Raw genomic sequence first — 18379 nt, 5'->3', positions numbered from 1 at the left:
TTCAATTATTTAGTTAAGAATATTATTTCTAAATAATCTTTATGAAATAAATGCAGGTTAAACAGAAGTGGACTGTCAACATCCCAACCACAGACCACCACAGAAATCACTGACAAAAATTTGCAGTTTATATCCACTAAGTCCTAGTGTCTAAAAAATAGTCAATTGCAAATTTGACAAATATACTAATCACTACGGAATTACTTGTAATAAATAGTATCATAAAAATAGAAACTTGTTCTAATGAATAAGTGTTTAAACAGCTTGCCATAGGACATCACTCACTCAAACAATGGAACTTGGCATAGAGTGGCCTGATGTCACCTTTGAAACTTTTTTCTGGGCCTTTAAATGAATAGCATCAATATAATGCAGTATATATGCATGTGTATGAAATTGATATAAATAAAATATTACTCTTTATTTAACATTTCAAATGGTTTACAGTATGAATGGTGTGTCTAAACCTCTGCTAAAAGAAATACATTGAAGAATTATAACGCAGATGTGCGTGTGGTTGTTTACATTTTAGTGTGCCGTTATTGTCATTGTGATTCACTGCAGAAGGGGCTCGGTTTGTTTGTGTGTGTGTTTAGTCATCCTTATGCGTTATATAAGCCTTTCAGCAGTGGTGTGTGAAAGATTCAGAAGAGCAAAACAATATCTTAAACAGCATTACCCAAATATAAAAAGAGATTCTCATTAATCTCTGCATCAGAGAATTGTTTGGCATAACAGCTGATCTGCCATCAGTGCAGCCTGGATTCATTCTCAGTATGTCTCCCACACAGCCAATCAAGAGAGCACCTGGAGGCAGATTACAAATGATGGACTAGTTTGCTTTTGGCTTCACTTACTATTGTCGGTGTGTTTTTGGATTTCATGGCAGTTGTGAACATCATCTTGTGTCCTTGCTGGTGCAATTTTGCAAACATACACCCACTTTATTCCTCCTTTCTGTCCTATTATATATTATGTTTATGTGTGTTATGCTAAGACTGCGTATCTGTTTCTCAGTGCCCACAATGCAGTCCTGGCACAATTCAAAATCCCCACCTACAGTCCTCACTTTTTGGCTCTTAGACAGGAGATGCCTGCTGCAGAATTTTATTCATTAAATAGCGAGGTTTGCTTTATAGAAATGTTTGTCATGTATATGAGCATATGTTTAGCGTCACGCCCATATCTTATGTCCTTTGCACTGAAGACTTTATAGGTGACAGCACAAAGAAAATGTCACAATGAAAGACTCTTTATGTCAATCTCTGAAGGACCAGTGGGTACCTCCAGCTCACTTCTGCTGATGATTATTGTTTGAGTTCAGACATAGTAGAAGTACGGCCATAGACGATAGTTTATATAGAGCTGCTGTTATTTCTATCCTGCTGAGATGGCAGGCTTTTTATTGTTTTAATAGCAGATTAATGTGTTATGACATTATTAACACATTTGCATGAATAGTAACAGTTTTTACTGTACTGTAAAATATGATTGGATATGTATTCATGCAATTGCTTTTTGGATCAGGGTTAACTAAAACTAAAGCTAAAACCATGTGAGCAAAAACTTTTACAGTGCTTGAAATAAAATAAACGTGAGCAAACAAAATAAAATATACCGGTATAAATTTGTTTTGACTTATTTTATTTCAGCTAGTAGCTAAGATAATAACCTCTCTTTCTCTTTTAGTTTAACTTGAAGTACTAAAATAACTAAAAGTAAATGAAAGTAAAATAAAAATGAATAAGAACTACATGGATATATAAAAAACTAATAATAATAATAAAATACACAACAAAATTACTAAAACTTGAACTAAAATTAAAATAAAAAAATGGAAAATATAATAAAGACTAATCCAAAATATTAATAAAACTAAAATAGTATATAAATTATACTAAAGTAACACTTTTTTTGTACATGTACCACACAGGTGACAGAGGATGGTATGAATCATTAATTTATACAGTAATTCTCCCTCTCTGTGGAAGTGCATTTACTGCCCATTTTACTTCTGTAAAGTGACATATTTCAAAGTATGGGAGGATATTCAACGACAAACTGCTGTAAAAAGATGATTTAATAAATAATAAAAAAGGAAAATGTATATTTTGTAAAGAAATCATGATGTTTAAAAAGCCTTAATATTTAATAAAAATGTCCTTACATATATTTGTGCATACATTTAAAAAAAAAATTCAATTAAAAAAAAAAAATTTTTTGGGGGCCAGCATTATGAGACAGCTGAGCATTGTTGAGCTCTGTAAATTATGCAAATTAAGGCATATACTCTACTTATATATTATAAATATGAAAGCAATAAATCACATGCATGTATTTGTTTACAGTAACAAGATGAGTCTAGAGACTGCACCATCAGCAGCACATATTCGTTATTTGTAATGAACGTGTGTTGTGAATGAAAGAGTTTGTCTCTGTGTGTGTGTCTTTGTGACAGAGGAAGAGGGGTGGAGATAGGAGGTTTTGACACACTCACACACACAATGAGCACCATTGAAAGCATCAGGGCTGAGCAGTCGTGATCTCTGCTTGAATTCCCAGCACATACTCAGACGCTTTTATGCACTTAAGCTGATCAAATGAGCTGTGTGTGTGTGGAAATCCTCTTCCATAGCTGGTCAGCATATACTTAAACTAAAGAGGCTTGGACTAACTGTATCATGTCTGATTGTGTGCATCTGTTCAGGTAACCTCAGTAGCTTAAGCACCCACTGTGACTGTAGGAGGACAGGCAGGTTTTTTGAGTTGTAAAGAAAAAGAGAGAGAGAGACAGAGTGGGAGAGAGAGACCTAGGGACAAAACAGAAAGAGAGAGATTATTTTAATCTAGGTCACAGAGCACCGGGAAGCAAATACACTCATTTACCCATGATTCACAGCAAGCTTTCTAACATGTTGCGCTGTCTCTCCCACGATCTCTCTTTTTTCCTCTTCCCCACCATCCTTATCCCATCCTTTAAAAAACTCCTTGTTTGCCTAGCTAGCTCGCTCGCTCTTAAGCGCACACCACACAGGACATGTTAATAGTTAATATCTTTTGCTTGCGATATGGGTTCCTCACTAACTCAATTATTCACCAGTGTGTGATGGACATCAGGCTCGAAAAAGAAGAGATGCACACTTTACACACACTATATTCATTCAGAGAGCAGAGTTTTCCAAACTGCCAGTTGGAGCTTATCTCTCTCATAACACTTACCACTCAGGTAACACTTAACTAGAGCTTACGTGACTATGAATGGTATGAATAATTCATTTGTATATTATAACACTGCTATTCTTGGCTATGTTAATGTATGTTTGAAAGTTTCAGAATTGAAGTTGGACTCTTGATGTGGTCTGAAGTCCTAAGTAACAAAAAGTACCTGAGTTGAGTCAAAGATCTGAGTTGTGCATTGCATCTGCTAAAGGACTGAATGTAAATGTAAAGTGGATGTTAATAACAAGATGTTAGTAGCAAGCTGTCTGAGTAATGACAAATAAAGTTGAATGCCACAGACATTTTTTAAAGGGGTCCCATAATGCCCTTTTCACAAGATGTAAAATAAGTCTCTGATGTCCCCAGGGCGTGCATGTGAAATCCCACAGATATTTTTATAGCATGTTCAAATTGTCATTTTTTGAGGGTGAGCAAAAATGCACCGTTTTTGTGTGTGTCCCTTTAAATGCAAATGAGCTGCTGCTCCCGGCACAGAGGGCGGAGCTTGTTAGCAGCTCCAATTACTTCACACAGACACGCACTGAAAATTTTAAAAACGTTTAGTCTTTTATGTTCAGACTGGAGTCTTGGAAGATGGAGAGACTTGAGAAGAAGTGACAACATGTAGAATGCAACAGGACATTTCTGATTGGTTAGTTAATGAATTTATGTAGCTGATGTGGAGTTAATTTGTTCTAGTCATTGAATAGTATATTCTGTCATGATAATCTATGAATGTAAATTTTAGGGTTAGTGATGTCACTAACCCATGAAGAAGCTCATTGTATTTCCTACCAGCCGTTTGTTGTAGTCCTTAAAAAGGGATTTCTGTAAAAGAAAAAATGTATGCTCAAACAGCAACATTACACTAACTAAAGTTAAAAAAGTGAAATCATAATCAACCACCCCTTTAAACGTACAGTATGGAATTTTTCGCCGCTAGGGGTCGCTAACCTCTTACAATAACAAAGGCGTAGTTTGATGACGCAACATTTGCTAAGAATTATGGATCTTGTCGTCAACGTCAAGCCGACCGATCTAATAATGTTTATGGATGAGTGAATACATCGATGTTTTTATCATGACTGTGATATGAAGCAGGTCGGGATTGCTAAGAGACAGCTATCAGCTCCACATGCGACGCGAGTCCCGCGGATATAAAAGGAATAAGGACATTTCATTCTACCGAACGCAACGTAAGTGCAGAATTACAACTCACAGGTCAGTTTATTAGACAAATTAAACTTGTGAGGTAACGCAGCGCTGTTTCACTTGGTCTAACATTACACTAGCACACTAAACTGCATTTGACTGTGCTGAAATGTATGTGTTAGTTTGTCTGTATGAGACTAGCAGTAAGCTAGATCAACATTAGAATAACATACAGATCATATTCTAACATTTTATCATTGTTGAACTATATAACATTGATTAGTTTTATGTAAATGTGCTCACCTGTTTAATAAAGTACATGTAGGAGCAGTCGAAGTCTCGGACGTGGAGCTCTCGTTTATATACTGTCTATGGGAGCTCTCGGCATCTCGAAAACACCGCGCTGATATTGATTCTTGTTTTAGTTCTCCTTTTTTATCCAAAGTCTGCTTGCCATGGTCCATAATGTTTGAACAAAACAACAACAGCGTGCAAATAGACATTGCGAACTACACAGTTGTCCACGTCAGTTGCCTTGGTTACTATCAGAGGGCACTGGTTGCTATGGCAGTATGAGCGGAAACCAGGGACAACGCGGATATGACGACATTGACGGCGACAAAACGGAAATAAAGAAACGGGACGTGTCTTCGAATTAAATTACAAATTTCTCCTGGTTTTGAAAGTTGTTGGAAACAGTCGGGATAATGTAAGTACACAACTAAAAAAATAATATAATATAGATATAGTGATTTTTGCTATTTTTAAAGCAAAAAAGTTACATATTGTGCCTTTAAGGTAACTCTACTGGCCAACGCAGGAGTGCAACGCAGGAGTGTACATTTGCATTTGTGTAAACTGTTTCCGGTCTTGCGTTCCTGTACTTTTATTATGGCTAAAATGATTTCTCCAAACATGCATAAATAATGTCTTATTATCTGAGTAGGCTTTTGTGTTGTTTTGGTATGTATATTTGGGTGGGTTTTATTTAGAGTCATAGTTGCTATGGTAACAGTTGAGTTTGCCTTTAGGCTGTTCTCATTCATAACGAATAAAGCTAAAAGCATTAAGAAGCACATATGCCACAAGAACAGCTAAAACCCAACAGCATGACATAAAACCTTTTAACCGTATTACTCACACCGCAGAGTATGACCTTTATTAGAGGGCTGCTGAAAGCTGAAATGTGTAATTTTTGTGTCACAGCATAATTGTAATAATAGCTGAAGACAGGTTGAATAGTGCTTTCCTGCGCAAATCTTGCTGCCACAATGATAGAGGGTTATGATTGTTTGCTAGAGTGTTACTATGTGGTTGAAAATGTGTTGAATGTTTTTTGTATTGTTGTTAGGTGGTTATTCTGGGCGGTGGCTACTAGGTGGTTGCTTATTAGCCCAAGTCGAGTCTTTATGATAATATGGTCCCCATATATGGCTCCTTCAGTCTTAGTCTGTGGGAATATGTTTTGCCTGTTTTATTATCTGTCAGGAAACAGTGACAGCTCACCTCTACTCAACAAGCCAACTGATTTGTTCAAAGCATAAACAATGTGCCAATATGTAATACTTATGTTCTGGGGTTGGTTCAAATCCCTAACTTTAAGTTATGAGCATTAGTACTGGGATGATTGTCTTAGAAAGGGGATAAATCTCACAAAACCTGTAAAGAATGTCAAAGTCACATTTTACCCCAAAATAAAATAAATAAAAAATAAAATAATATTCCTTTCTATACGGACTACTAAGGCCATTCGTTTTTTTTGCATTGTGACATTTATTTTCAGGAAAATTAAACCAATTTTGCTCCCTGTAGGGCTTTGATATGGTCTTTCTCATAATTTTTTTTTAACAATTATTCTCATAACTGTAATTATTTATTTTTACAATCATTATTTTACTGTATTATAGTGAAAAATTATAGTTTGCAATGATTTTAAATGCAGTACAACAATTGCAATATTAATGCTGTTTTGACATGCTTTACATTTTTATACAAAATACTTGTATAAATTATACATTTTTAATTATTTGTTACAATAATTAGATTGAGACTGAATTTCACATTACTGTAATGAGAATTGAGGACTAAAATGAGCTTAATTGTCCCTAAAATAATGTCATAATGCAGAATTATAAGGTCCTAAAAGTAGACTTCGTTTTCCTTATTTACTCTTGCACATGGTAAACCACACTGTAAACACAGGTCAGATCATCATTCTATATACTGTATTGCAAAGTGAATTAGGAAGGTTACACCTGACAAGGCATGTTCCCAGGTGTGTTAAGTGGTAATCTGAGTCTTGTTGTCACCTGCATGCGCACACCCTGGTAACCCTGACTTTACTGTTTCCATTAGCAAGTTTTCAAAGCCGGTTTGTGGATCTGGTTGTATAATGTAGAAAGAGGCATGAACAGATAAGAATGAACTGAACTCCCTGTTGTGTCACTCTCTGTCTGTCTCTGTTTCTCTCTGTCTCTCACAGTCTGTTTTTATGTTCTCAGCAGAACAGGAAACCATGTCATAGGGTAGAAGATTTAGCACTGGAGAACATGACATCATCCAGAGGGAAAGGAAATGTGTGTGTGTGTGTGTGTGTGTGTGTGTGTGTGTGTGTGTGTGTGTGTGTGTGTGTGTGTGTGTGTGTGTGTGTGTGTGTGTGTGTGTGTGTGTGTGTGTAAAGAGAGACAGAATATTGGATGTGGACAAAAGAACAGGAAAGAGGGGCAATGAAATTCAACTTCAGGACAGTGTGATACAGTGTTGGAAGTTGCTGAATGGTGAGTCACCATCTGGTGGTGGGTAACCAAGGCTGTGTGTGTGTGTGTGTGTGTAGACACAATAGAGAGATAGCCGTATTGTGTCTTGAGTGAAAGTCATTGTGTGAGCTCTGTTGTGTCATAGTGTTTCAGGGCCAGTGATGCAGCACACAAGAGGGAGGGTGGATATGGGTAGTTAATGCTTTTCAAAGGAACAAGACACTCAGAGACAAGTTCTCTCAGTCAATAATAAAAAAAAAACCTTTAATTTGTTTCTCCATCTCTTTCTCTTTCCATACATATACTCTACTCACTCAGACACAGATCCAAGATCTTTCCCACAGTCTGAGCAGCTGGTGTGCATGTCTGTTGTACAGAAAGTCACTGAGAGACTAGACGGTTCAGTATCTATTGTATTTATCTTTACAGAAAATGCTTAATGTGAAATCAGTAACATCAACATAATTTTTGCAACATTGAAGAATATATATATATATATATATATATATATATATATATATATATATATATATATATATATATAAACTACTATTCAAAAGTCTGAGGTCAATAAAATACTTTTATTCAGGACACTAAATTAATCAAAAGTGACAGTACATTTTTTACATTTATATTTATCAAAGAATCCTGAAATAAAATGAACAAATTCTTCCACTCTTCCTCATTCCACAAAAAATCTTCACAAAAATCTTAAGCAACTGGTTTCAACATTGATGATAATAGGGAATGTGTCTTAAAATATATTAAAATAGGCAATTTAAAATAAAAATATTTCCCAATATTCAAGTTTTTACTGTATTTTGAGCAATAAATGCAGCGTGGGTGAGCATAAGAGACTTCTTTCAAAAACAACTTCTTTCAGACTCTTACTGACACCAAACATTTGAATGTTAGTGTTCATATCTTTTATTTATTTGCTAAAGCCATTTTTTTTGTTTAATATATATGTAATGTTAATGTTACACACTTAATGTAATATACATTAAAAAATATTTTATTTAATAATAAAATAAATGTATTTTATTGATTTGTAATTTTGTATTAAAGGTTGTTTTCATTTAAAAAAGTGAAAACATGATCAACCACCCCTTTAAGGGTGCTTTCATGCTGTTTTCAAAGTTTTCATTTAAGTTACTTGTAGGTTACTTGCATATGCTTTTATATGCTTTCTGTCTTGATAATCACAGTCAGACAATAACGCTCATGCAGCTTTATCTCTTAAAGGAGTAACGTCCTCCTCCACCAAAAAAATAAATAAATCCCTATGTTTCTGTCTGTTCGTGCATGCGTGCCAGTAGTTGTTTATGTATGCATAAACTAAATAAAAAATGACAGGAAAAAACTGCTTTACTGAAAAAAGGTCACTTGTCATAGGACTTTTGCCCATAATGCCTTGCAAATACAAGATTACAGAGCTATCATGATTAAATCGATTTTCAAACCCTCTTGATGTTCGGTTATCAGCTCAGTTCAGATGGCCGGAATACAATACACGGTTTTTGCTCAGATTTGCAGTCTGGATGAGTTGAAAATAGTTTCCGAAAATCTGCACCAGTGATGGCTAATGTTTTAAAATCTGTTCAGACTGGTTGGATTACAGAGTGGATTTATTACATTGATTCTAGTTCAAATAAGATTTGGATCTCAGGCCAGTACAGTTTGGGTTGTAGTCCTGGAATAATTTACCTTTTTTCAGGACAGGTTTGCAAGACAAGGGTTAAAACAAGGGTTTGCAAATTAAATTCAGAATTAAGGTTACATTTTGGCCATAATGTCTGGATTATATATTAAGATTATTGTATAGATTACATGCAGGTTATGTGTTTTTTTTTCCCTGGTAATTTTACTAGATTACTTAAAAAGGAACAGTAATAAAATTCCAAATTTAGAATTATGAATATGATTTTTGGAGGTAAGGTTTTGAGGTAGTATTGTAGCATAAATGTTACAGGTTTACAGTTGCATGGACTGAGAGTGTCTAACTCTTGGCCATGCCGTGTATGAGTGAGTGATCAAGGATAAAAGTAGATTTCTGCCTTAGTCTGTTGCCACTCACTTCACATTATCATCACTCCCCCAACAACCAATCACAATCCATCTGAGCCTCAGTGTGGACTGGACCACCTTAGGCCACCAATAAAACCGTCTAGTTTGCGGTTGAATTAGAAGAGCGCATTTATTTGTGCCATTTATTGCAGTCCAAAACATTCTTTCTGAATAACACTCAAATAATCATATACAAAATGATCACATATACATAACCCCCTTCATAGCTACATGTGATAGAACAGTCTGTTGAAGCTAAAAATATCCCATAGTGCAGCTGGGTTCGGTCCTCATGCATTACTTATGGGAGTTGACTCTTCCTTCTCTATTTTCCATTTTTCTTTTAATGTGGAAAATGCTCTTGAAAGAATGGTTTGTTTAGTGGCCTCTCCTTATGAATCCGTGCTGTTTGCTCTCAACGTTTAAGCGTAATGGCCAATCTGATTTCTATGGGATGATAAATATTTTCATGTTATCTCTTTTGAAATCTTTCCCCTTTAGGGGATGTGTTGAAATGAGCTTGAGCTGCACACGTATCATAACCAAAGCTCTCTCCATCCTGCATAATCCCACTAGATTACACATTCTGCTCTCTTTCACACTCACAAGCAGAATCCAGCATTAAATCGCACAAATCAACTTGGCTGTCAGAATGTAAGAATGTGATGATCTTTTAAGATTTCGGTGTTTAGGTTTTTCTAAACAACTGTTCCTCCTTCATCAACTCCAATAATGCGTAAAATCAGAAAAATTTTGAAATATTATAACAATTTTAAATCATTCTTTTTTATTTTATGCAAAATCAAAATATTTCAATTGCTTGGATGTTTTGTTATCTAATGCAGTGTCATTCAAATTTGACATTTTTGGGGCCACTGTATGTAGAAAATTACACTGGAAAAAAAAAGAAGATCAACTGCAAATATAAACCACAATCTATCTGACTGTTCAAAGACATTTGACCAAAAATATGAATTGAATTCATGCTGTTCGTGTTTTTAACTGGTAATAACATCGTCTCTCTTTTTTTAGGTGACATCACACAAAAAGGATACGAGAAGAAGAGGGCCAAAGTTTTAGCACCCTACTTGACACAAATACAAAGTAAGACCTACAGAAATATCCCTGCTTTTTCACCCTCCTCCTTTTTTTACTTGGTCGTCCACTGACTCATATGATAATGTGGTTATGAAACATCTTCTCAGGCTGTTTCTCTTGAGGGTTCCATCCAAAGTCCCTCTGCGCTGCCTTCTACTGCTCAAATATAGGACTGCAACATGAAACATTATTTTAATTATTTCTATGTTGTGAGATAGAATTGTTGTTTTATTCTGGAGATATTTGAGATGGAAACCGCAGTTCTTCGTATTAATATTTCCCATTTTCTGTAGTCATTGACTGCATCTGCCAGTTTTAATGAAGTTAACTTTATTATCTCTACAGATTTGGCTCCGCCTCCGGCATATGATGCACAGTCCCCTGGTCCAAGCTCCGCCTCCGCCTCCGCCTCCGCCTCCGCCTCCGCCTCCGCCTCCGCCTCCGCCTCGGCACCTGAACCTGAACCTGAACCTGGCCCGTCGAACTCATCCTCCTCCTCTTCACGCCACCGGCGCACACGGCGACCACACCGAAGCAGCGGGACTAGAGATGAACGCTACAGATCAGGTTAGAACAGCTTGACAACATATACAACTTTTTTCTGTTACATTTTCTTTACATGTTATTACAGTGCAAGCCAGAGTTTGACTCTTTTTTTGGGGGGCACTAAACAAAATAGCAAAAATAATGATATACAGCCCAAGGCTTACTTATAAACCTATAAAATGTTGTTATATAATTCCATTAAGCTGTATATAGACTAGTCTTTACTTGAGATTTATGGGCTGTGAGGTTTACAGAGTGCCTGCAGATGGTAATATTTGCCTGTTCTCTGACCACATCCTTGTAAGAACTGTTTAGTCATCTGCCATGGCAGTCGCACTTGGACAAAATGGTTGCCTAGATGAAATGGGTCACTGTGGATTTCTGGTGCTTTGTGGCAATAGAAAGATAGTAACTTGCTCATTTGATTGTGTGGGTTGTTTGTTCAGTTGCTCGCCACAGACGTGTATATATATTTTACGGTCCTACTGTTGTCATAGAGCATGTTCATGACCTTGTTGTGTAATTAGTACCAACACTCTGATGGGTGACTGCCTATTGGTTAAGAAGCTTTGCTGATAATACAAAGGTTCCTGATTTGAATCGAGATAAAGGCAGTCAGTTAATGAGATTCAAATCAGTCTTGTACTCTGGAACAAAGCATTTAGCCTCAGGATGTTCAAGGTTGACTTTACCTGTCACTTTGGATAAAATCATCTACTGAGGCATCTGCTAACATCACACTAAGTGCAGATGTCCTAGGAACAAAACTGTCTGTCTTTTTTTTGTCTGTCTCAGATATCCACACTGAGGCAGTTCAGGCAGCATTGGCCAAGCATAAAGAGGAAAAGATGGCGCTGCCCATGCCAACCAAACGTCGGTCGGCATATGTACAGTCACCAATTGACAACTGCACCCCACCGGGTAATGTATACAAGCACCAAATAAAGAAATGAAGATATATATTATCTTATATTTAATAGATAATAATAATAGTTGATCGAGATCTTGTATTTTTCAGTAAAACTCTGACAGCGTCAAATCCTTACCCTTATGTATTTTATATAATAATCATGCAGGAAAGATTACACCCATTATTTAATTTTTAATTTCTTTATTTTCTTTTCTTTTCTTTTTTACATTTATTTAGCTACATTTAAATGTAATTATGTATATCTCATAAATAAGTTAATCTAATTTTTATATCTTATAAATTATTATAATTTTAGTTACTTTAAAAATTTTTAACCAATATTAATTCAATATGTATATGTGTTTTTTTGGTGTGGTGTTAAAATTGGTAGCAAAAATTTTGAAATGTAGCAAGTATTGATATTTTGGTATTGTGACAACTGCATTTACTATTGTTTGGATAATTTTTTTCTTGTACTTATTCTATCTCTCTCTTCCTTGTCTTTTAATTTCTCTTTCTCTCTGTCAGACTCCTCATCTTCCTCTGATGATGAGGCCGTGTCAAGTGAAAGTGCTGGGCCTCAGCAGTCTCCAGACACCTGGATTAATAGCTCTCTGCACGGCTCCTCCACCTCCTCCTCTGCCTCCTCCACTCTCTCACATGGGGAGTCTCGGCCCACCCAGGCCCCTCAGCCTCAGTCTCAACAGGTCCCACCTCCACCTCCACCCGCACCTGCTGCCCACCCACCCCACTCCCACTCCCAGCCCTCCGCCCTGGCCGAGGCCCTCGCTCAGGCACGCATCGGTGAGTCACCATTACCCCCACACACTTTGTGTCATTGTAAATACACTGTAGATTTTACCATTTGGTTTTAAGTAATTTTAGCAGCTTAACCAGGCATTTTGTGCAAGTGTTTTCATTGCTTCATTATTTCTGCCCAATGTTTATTTTCTGTTCATTTATATCTTTTGTGACTGTCAGTGAGAAGAATAGGAAGAGGTAAAGTCAAGTGTTAGAAATCTTTCACCTTGTCCTGTGTGTTTAAGATTTGTTGTGAGTTACGAACATTATCTACCCCTCCACACGCTCCACCCTTAAGCCTCTGCCCCACCTGTGTGTTTTAAAGCCTATGAATGATTGGTCTGTCCATAGGAGCTGATGAAAAAATTAATAAAGGTTCTCAGAGATCTGGTTGAGCTTGTTATGTGGTTCAGGACTAATCATCTCAGGACTTAATACACACTTGATCCCAGACTGTACTTATTCAGAGAGTGTGCTTTTCCTGCACATGACATACCCCTGAGTGTGTGTGAAATTGTTAAGAGATGTAGACAATAGCTGTAGACAGCATGCAGACTGTGGGGTTAGCCAAGAGGAACTAATGAACTCATGTTTGCAGTAGACTTGAAACAGAATATTCTGTAGGCTATGATGTTATATTTTTGGTTAATGATATGTTTCTCTGCCCTCACAGCCTTAAAGTTATTTCATTTTAAAGAAAGATTATGAAAACAATGATGTACGATGATGATGAGACAGTTATGTAAGATATAACATAAAGTCAGTCGATCATTAAGGCAAAATAAACCTTGACAGGGTGATGAATATTGTATCACCCTGAAGAGGTTCATTTGGGATAATGAGCGAGTGACTGTATCTCATAAATTACACGTCTACTTAGCAAATGAATAAATCAAATAACATTACATATTAATTTAAGTTTACGTTACTTCATAATGTGAGAAGAAAGAGACTGCAGAGTGATATGAGAGTTTTTGAAAAAAGTATCTTGCTCACCAAGGATATATGTATTTAATCAAAAATACAGTAAAGTAGTAATATTGTGCTTAAAATAGAACTTAAAATATATGTGTTCTATTTTAATTTATTATAAAATATAATGTATTCCTGTTATGGCAACGCTGTATTTTCAGCATCATTACTCTTCAGTGTCAAATGATTTTTCAGAAATCATTCTAATATGCTGTTTTTTTAAAATACATATTTCTTATTACTGTCAGTGTTGAAAACATCTGTGCTGCTTAATATTTGCTGAATAAAAGTATTTATTTATATACAGGTATATATGCATGTATGAATGTATATGTATGTGTGTGTGTGTGTGTGTGTGTGTGTGTGTGTGTGTGTGTGTGTGTGTGTGTGTGTGTGTGTGTGTGTGTGTGTGTGTGTGTGTGTGTGTGTGTGTGTGTGTCTTACTGACCCAAAATTTTAAACGGAAGTGCATATAGGAAATTGTTTTGAACACAGAATGATTAATAAATCAGAATCAAGTATTTTAGAAATCCATATAATAATAGCAAAGTAAATACTAAATAGTAAATAGTTTGATTTCATGTTACCTTCAAATATCTTTGGCCTTATCACTAGCTTATCACGCAATTGAAGGAAGCATACTGAAAGCAGTCCTGAATGGACATAGTTTTACACAGACTCTTAAAGGAATAGTTCACTATTGGATTAAAAAAAGCACCTCATACATGATTCTACTATATTTCTCCTTTTGTTTTCCGTGTAAGAAAGAAAGGTGAGCTATTCCTTTATGAGCAAGGGTAAAATATCTTTAAAACTTTATGAGGGTTGATTATGAGTGTGTAATATGCGTTATTTTGACCAGATCCAGGAGGAGGAGTCGGGCCTCCTGATGTGCCATCCCAAGCTCAGGCCAGAGGCTCTCGTGTGGATCTGCCTCCCAACGCCGTGGTGCGAGGCATGAGTCGAGGACAGAGCCGGTCCAGCATGATGGAGACAGCAGACGGTACTGAGTGTGTGTGTGTGTGTGTGTGTGTGTGTAGAGGGGGAAAAAAGAGTAAAAGAAAGAGAGATAAAAAGAGAAACATGTATTTGTTGTGTGCTGCATTAGACATACATACTCTGAAAATGTATGTATACTCTTTTCATAACTTTCTTCTCATGTCTCTCAGAACTTTGTGTTAACATCTCAGTAGGGACATTTCAAAAAGTCTTAATGAATGCTGTGTTTATGATTGCTTCATTAATCGCATCCCGTTTCTTTTTTCTTTTCTACCTTTTATCCACTTGTGTCATGTTGCTTTTCTCTGTCAGTGAGAAGAATAGGCAGAGGTAATGATTGGTCTAGACATGTCCTGTAGGTCGACTTTAAAGCTGTGTGTTTGTGTTTGTATACTGTATATGTGTTACACAAAGATAGTGTGAACCAGAGTGAAACCCTGTACTTTTTTAGGAAAATAAATAAATAATAGTAGTTCACTCATCCCTCCAGCTCTGCTTACATGTGGTTTTTACTCAGTCCTGATCCTTCATAACACATTAGGAATGCTTTACAGGTGAACCAGTGATATTTAAAGGAATAGTGAAAATCATTTACTCAACCTCTTGTCATTACAGTTGGTCACTCTCTTCCATGCAGTGCAATAAATGAGGACTGAAAATTCAGAAAGATGCAAAAGCACCACATATGTATGATAAAAAGTCAATATGACTTTTGCACAAGTCTTTAATTTTTTTTATATTGGATAAATACAAATATATCAGAATAAATAAGTAATAATACACTACCGTTCAAAAGTTTGGGGACATTAAGATTTATCTGATTAAGTAAAATCAGTAAAACAGCAATATTGTAAGGTATTTTTCCAATTTAAATAGTAAATTATTCCTGTGATAATTTATTCCTCATTACTCCCGTCTTCAGTGCCCCTTCAGCAATTATCCAAATATGCTCAAGAATTGGCGCTCAAGAAACATTTCTTATTATTAAATGTTGAAAACAGTTTCTAGATTTGTTTTTGCATCCTTGCTGATTAAAACTATTGATTTCTTTAAAAAAAAAAAAAATTCTTAGTGACACCAAACTTTTAAATAGTAGTGTATATATAATTTAAATAATAAGTTTATAATTTTAAATAATAATAAAAAGTTTAATTTGATCTATAAGCCATTGTATATCAGTATATCTTTGGACCAGGACTGATAAATACCACTGTAGCAGAGTGTAAAACATGTATATACATGTACACATATAGTCTAGTTGTGATTTACGAATTCCCAGTTCAGTTGAAAGTGTGCGGGAGTGTGTCTTTGTTCGTCTGTCTCATCCCACCCTACCTGACCCCAATCCTGGTGTAGGTGTTCCGGTGTCCAGTCGTGTGTCCACAAAGATCCAGCAGCTGCTAAACACGCTAAAACGACCCAAACGCCCGCCACTCAGTGAGTTCTTCATGGACGACCAAGAGGAGATCGTGGAAGGTACTCCAGGATAAATTCAGTCCTCGCCATTTCTCAGACACACTCTGAAAGAATGGTGCATTAATGTAGATCAACGTGTTTCTTCCTCCTCAGTTCCTCAGACAGATCCTAACACCCCTAGGCCAGAAGGCCGGCAGATAATCCCAGTGAAGGGGGAGCCGTTGGGTGTGGTCAGTAACTGGCCTCCTGCTCTTCAGGCAGCATTAACTCGATGGGGTGCCACACAGGGCAAAAGCCCTGCCCTCACAGCTCTGGATATCACAGGAAAACCACTCTATACACTTACGTATGGTAAGCAAAGCACTTATCTTGATTGAAAGCATTATGCTGGGATTGGCAAGAAAGTTCTATGGGCTGATTGGTGTGTGATTGACAGGGAAACTGTGGAGTCGAAGTGTAAAGCTGGCCTACACTCTCCTCAACAAGCTGGGAGCAAAAAATGAGCAGATCATCAAACCAGGAGACCGGGTAAAAAAACAAACAACTCTTTGTCATTTAAGATCGTTTCCTGATAATATAACTCAGTTATAGGTGTTTATGACAAGTTTGTGCACATAAACCAGTGTTATTTTAGTAATGTTAATATGTTTTTATCATATTTTATTTTTATATTTTTTATATTTTGAGTTTTCATTTTAATTTTAGCTTAGGATTTTAAAAAAATAGTAATGTTTATTTATTTTTTTTGCTTTTTTTTTTTTGTTTAATTTAATCAGTTTAGTTCTTCAAGTTCTTTTGTTTTAGTTAGTTGCTAAAGTACGGAGCCCCTAAAGGGACATGGTGGTGGGAAAAAAATACGACATGGGAGGAAAAACAATAAGTTAATGCTTTTGCGTTCCCCGGAGAAACTTTGTGTTCGCTCGCAAAACATTTTGCGTTCCCCTGAAAACTTTGCAGCAAAGTTTCGAGGGGGAAAGAAAAACATTTGCTTTCCTGACAAAGCATTGACAAATATTTTTTCCTCCATCTCATATTTGTTTCCTTAACCCAGCAACATTTCTAGTTAACATTTCTATTAAATACGGGGGGGGTTTCTGCCTTATTTCAATTAAGAATTTTTTTTTCTTCATATTTTTCGTTTTTGTTTAAAAATGCAACACTGATGTAAACATTCATTTACTTCACATTGCTATTAGTATTATACTATATATTGTTAGAAGCAACTTTTATTTTAGAAAAATGCTGCTGTTGCACTTTAATTATTTGCAAATAATGTTTTGTTATTGACCCAGGTGGCGCTGGTGTATCCTAACAGTGACCCTGGTATGTTCTGGGTCGCATTTTATGGCTGTTTGTTGGCAGAAGTCATTCCTGTGCCAATAGAGGTTCCACTATCCCGAAAGGTAGTCACTACAGCTAAATGGAGTGCTAACAAATCATATTGCTATTGTGGTCAAAATGTTTTCCATGTGTTTACAGGATGCGGGTAGCAGCCAAGTTGGTTTTTTGTTAGGTAGCTGTGGGGTGGGTCTGGCTTTGACCAGTGAGATCTGTTTGAAGGGTTTACCCAAGACCCCCACTGGAGAAATATTACAGTTTAAAGGTCAGAGACTTCACACATGCAAATTACATCCATTTCTTTTCAAAAGCCAGTCGGTGATGAGAATTTTATGATGGATCTAATACTAGTTGGGTTTCTGACAGGCTGGCCCAGGTTAAAGTGGGTGGTGACAGACTCCAAATACCTCACGAAGCCTTCGAAAGACTGGCAGCCTCATATCCCAACAGCCAACACAGACACGGCATACATAGAGGTAGGATCATGTGCTTCATGTGATTCTGTGTGTGTATGTCTGTTGAATACATGTAAATCTAGTACTCTCTTTCTCTCATGCAGTATAAGGCCAGTAAGGAGGGCACAGTGATGGGTGTTGCGGTTTCAAAAGTTGCCATGTTAACACATTGCCAGTCACTCACTCAGGCCTGTAACTACTGTGAGGGTGAGTGATGCTGTTGCTGTGGAAACACCATCCTTTTTTTGCAGTTACACTAAACCAAAGAACTAGCTATTTTGTTTGGAGATGTAACGAAATGCGTCTGTACGCAGGTGAGACACTGGTGAATGTTTTGGACTTTAAGAAGGACATGGGTTTGTGGCATGGAGTTCTCACGGTGAGTCAGCAATGCTATTACTACACATTTAGTCAGATCAGTGCATCAAATATTACAATGATTAGGGGATGCACCGATATGAACATTTTGGCAGATAACCGATAATTCTTTATATTTGTGAGCCGATAACCGATATATTGGCCGATAAGTTTTTGTATAATTTTTGAGAGGCTGATTACAAAAACAAAAGTCTCACCATTAAAATCCATGTCCCAAGCACACAATTATATTGATGTTCTCATTATAATTTTATGTAGCCTATATGACGTAC

At 36.5% G+C, this 18379-nt stretch overlaps 1 protein-coding gene across 3 annotated transcripts in view; it reads left to right on the top strand.

The window, feature by feature from the left end:
- Nucleotides 1-18379, top strand: part of dip2bb (disco-interacting protein 2 homolog Bb) — a 34974-nt gene that overhangs the window by 987 nt on the left and 15608 nt on the right. For 2 of the 3 annotated variants that reach the window (XM_084424864.1, XM_084424863.1), the window contains exons 2-14: nt 10227-10298; nt 10638-10859; nt 11634-11759; nt 12277-12552; nt 14384-14524; nt 15877-15996; nt 16090-16287; nt 16373-16464; nt 17229-17339; nt 17416-17539; nt 17641-17750; nt 17834-17936; nt 18044-18108. In XM_084424864.1, coding sequence (XP_084280990.1) covers nt 10227-10298; nt 10638-10859; nt 11634-11759; nt 12277-12552; nt 14384-14524; nt 15877-15996; nt 16090-16287; nt 16373-16464; nt 17229-17339; nt 17416-17539; nt 17641-17750; nt 17834-17936; nt 18044-18108 — 1760 coding nt within the window. Of the gene's footprint in view, nt 1-10226; nt 10299-10637; nt 10860-11633; nt 11760-12276; nt 12553-14383; nt 14525-14832; nt 14851-15876; nt 15997-16089; nt 16288-16372; nt 16465-17228; nt 17340-17415; nt 17540-17640; nt 17751-17833; nt 17937-18043; nt 18109-18379 lie in introns of all 3 variants that reach the window. The other variant, XM_084424862.1, reaches the window with a different exon arrangement.

This window comes from Rutilus rutilus (genome assembly GCF_951802725.1).
Source record: "Rutilus rutilus genome assembly, chromosome: 12".
Classification (NCBI taxonomy): domain Eukaryota; kingdom Metazoa; phylum Chordata; class Actinopteri; order Cypriniformes; family Leuciscidae; genus Rutilus; species Rutilus rutilus.
This window is presented reverse-complemented; position numbering and strand designations above follow the sequence as displayed.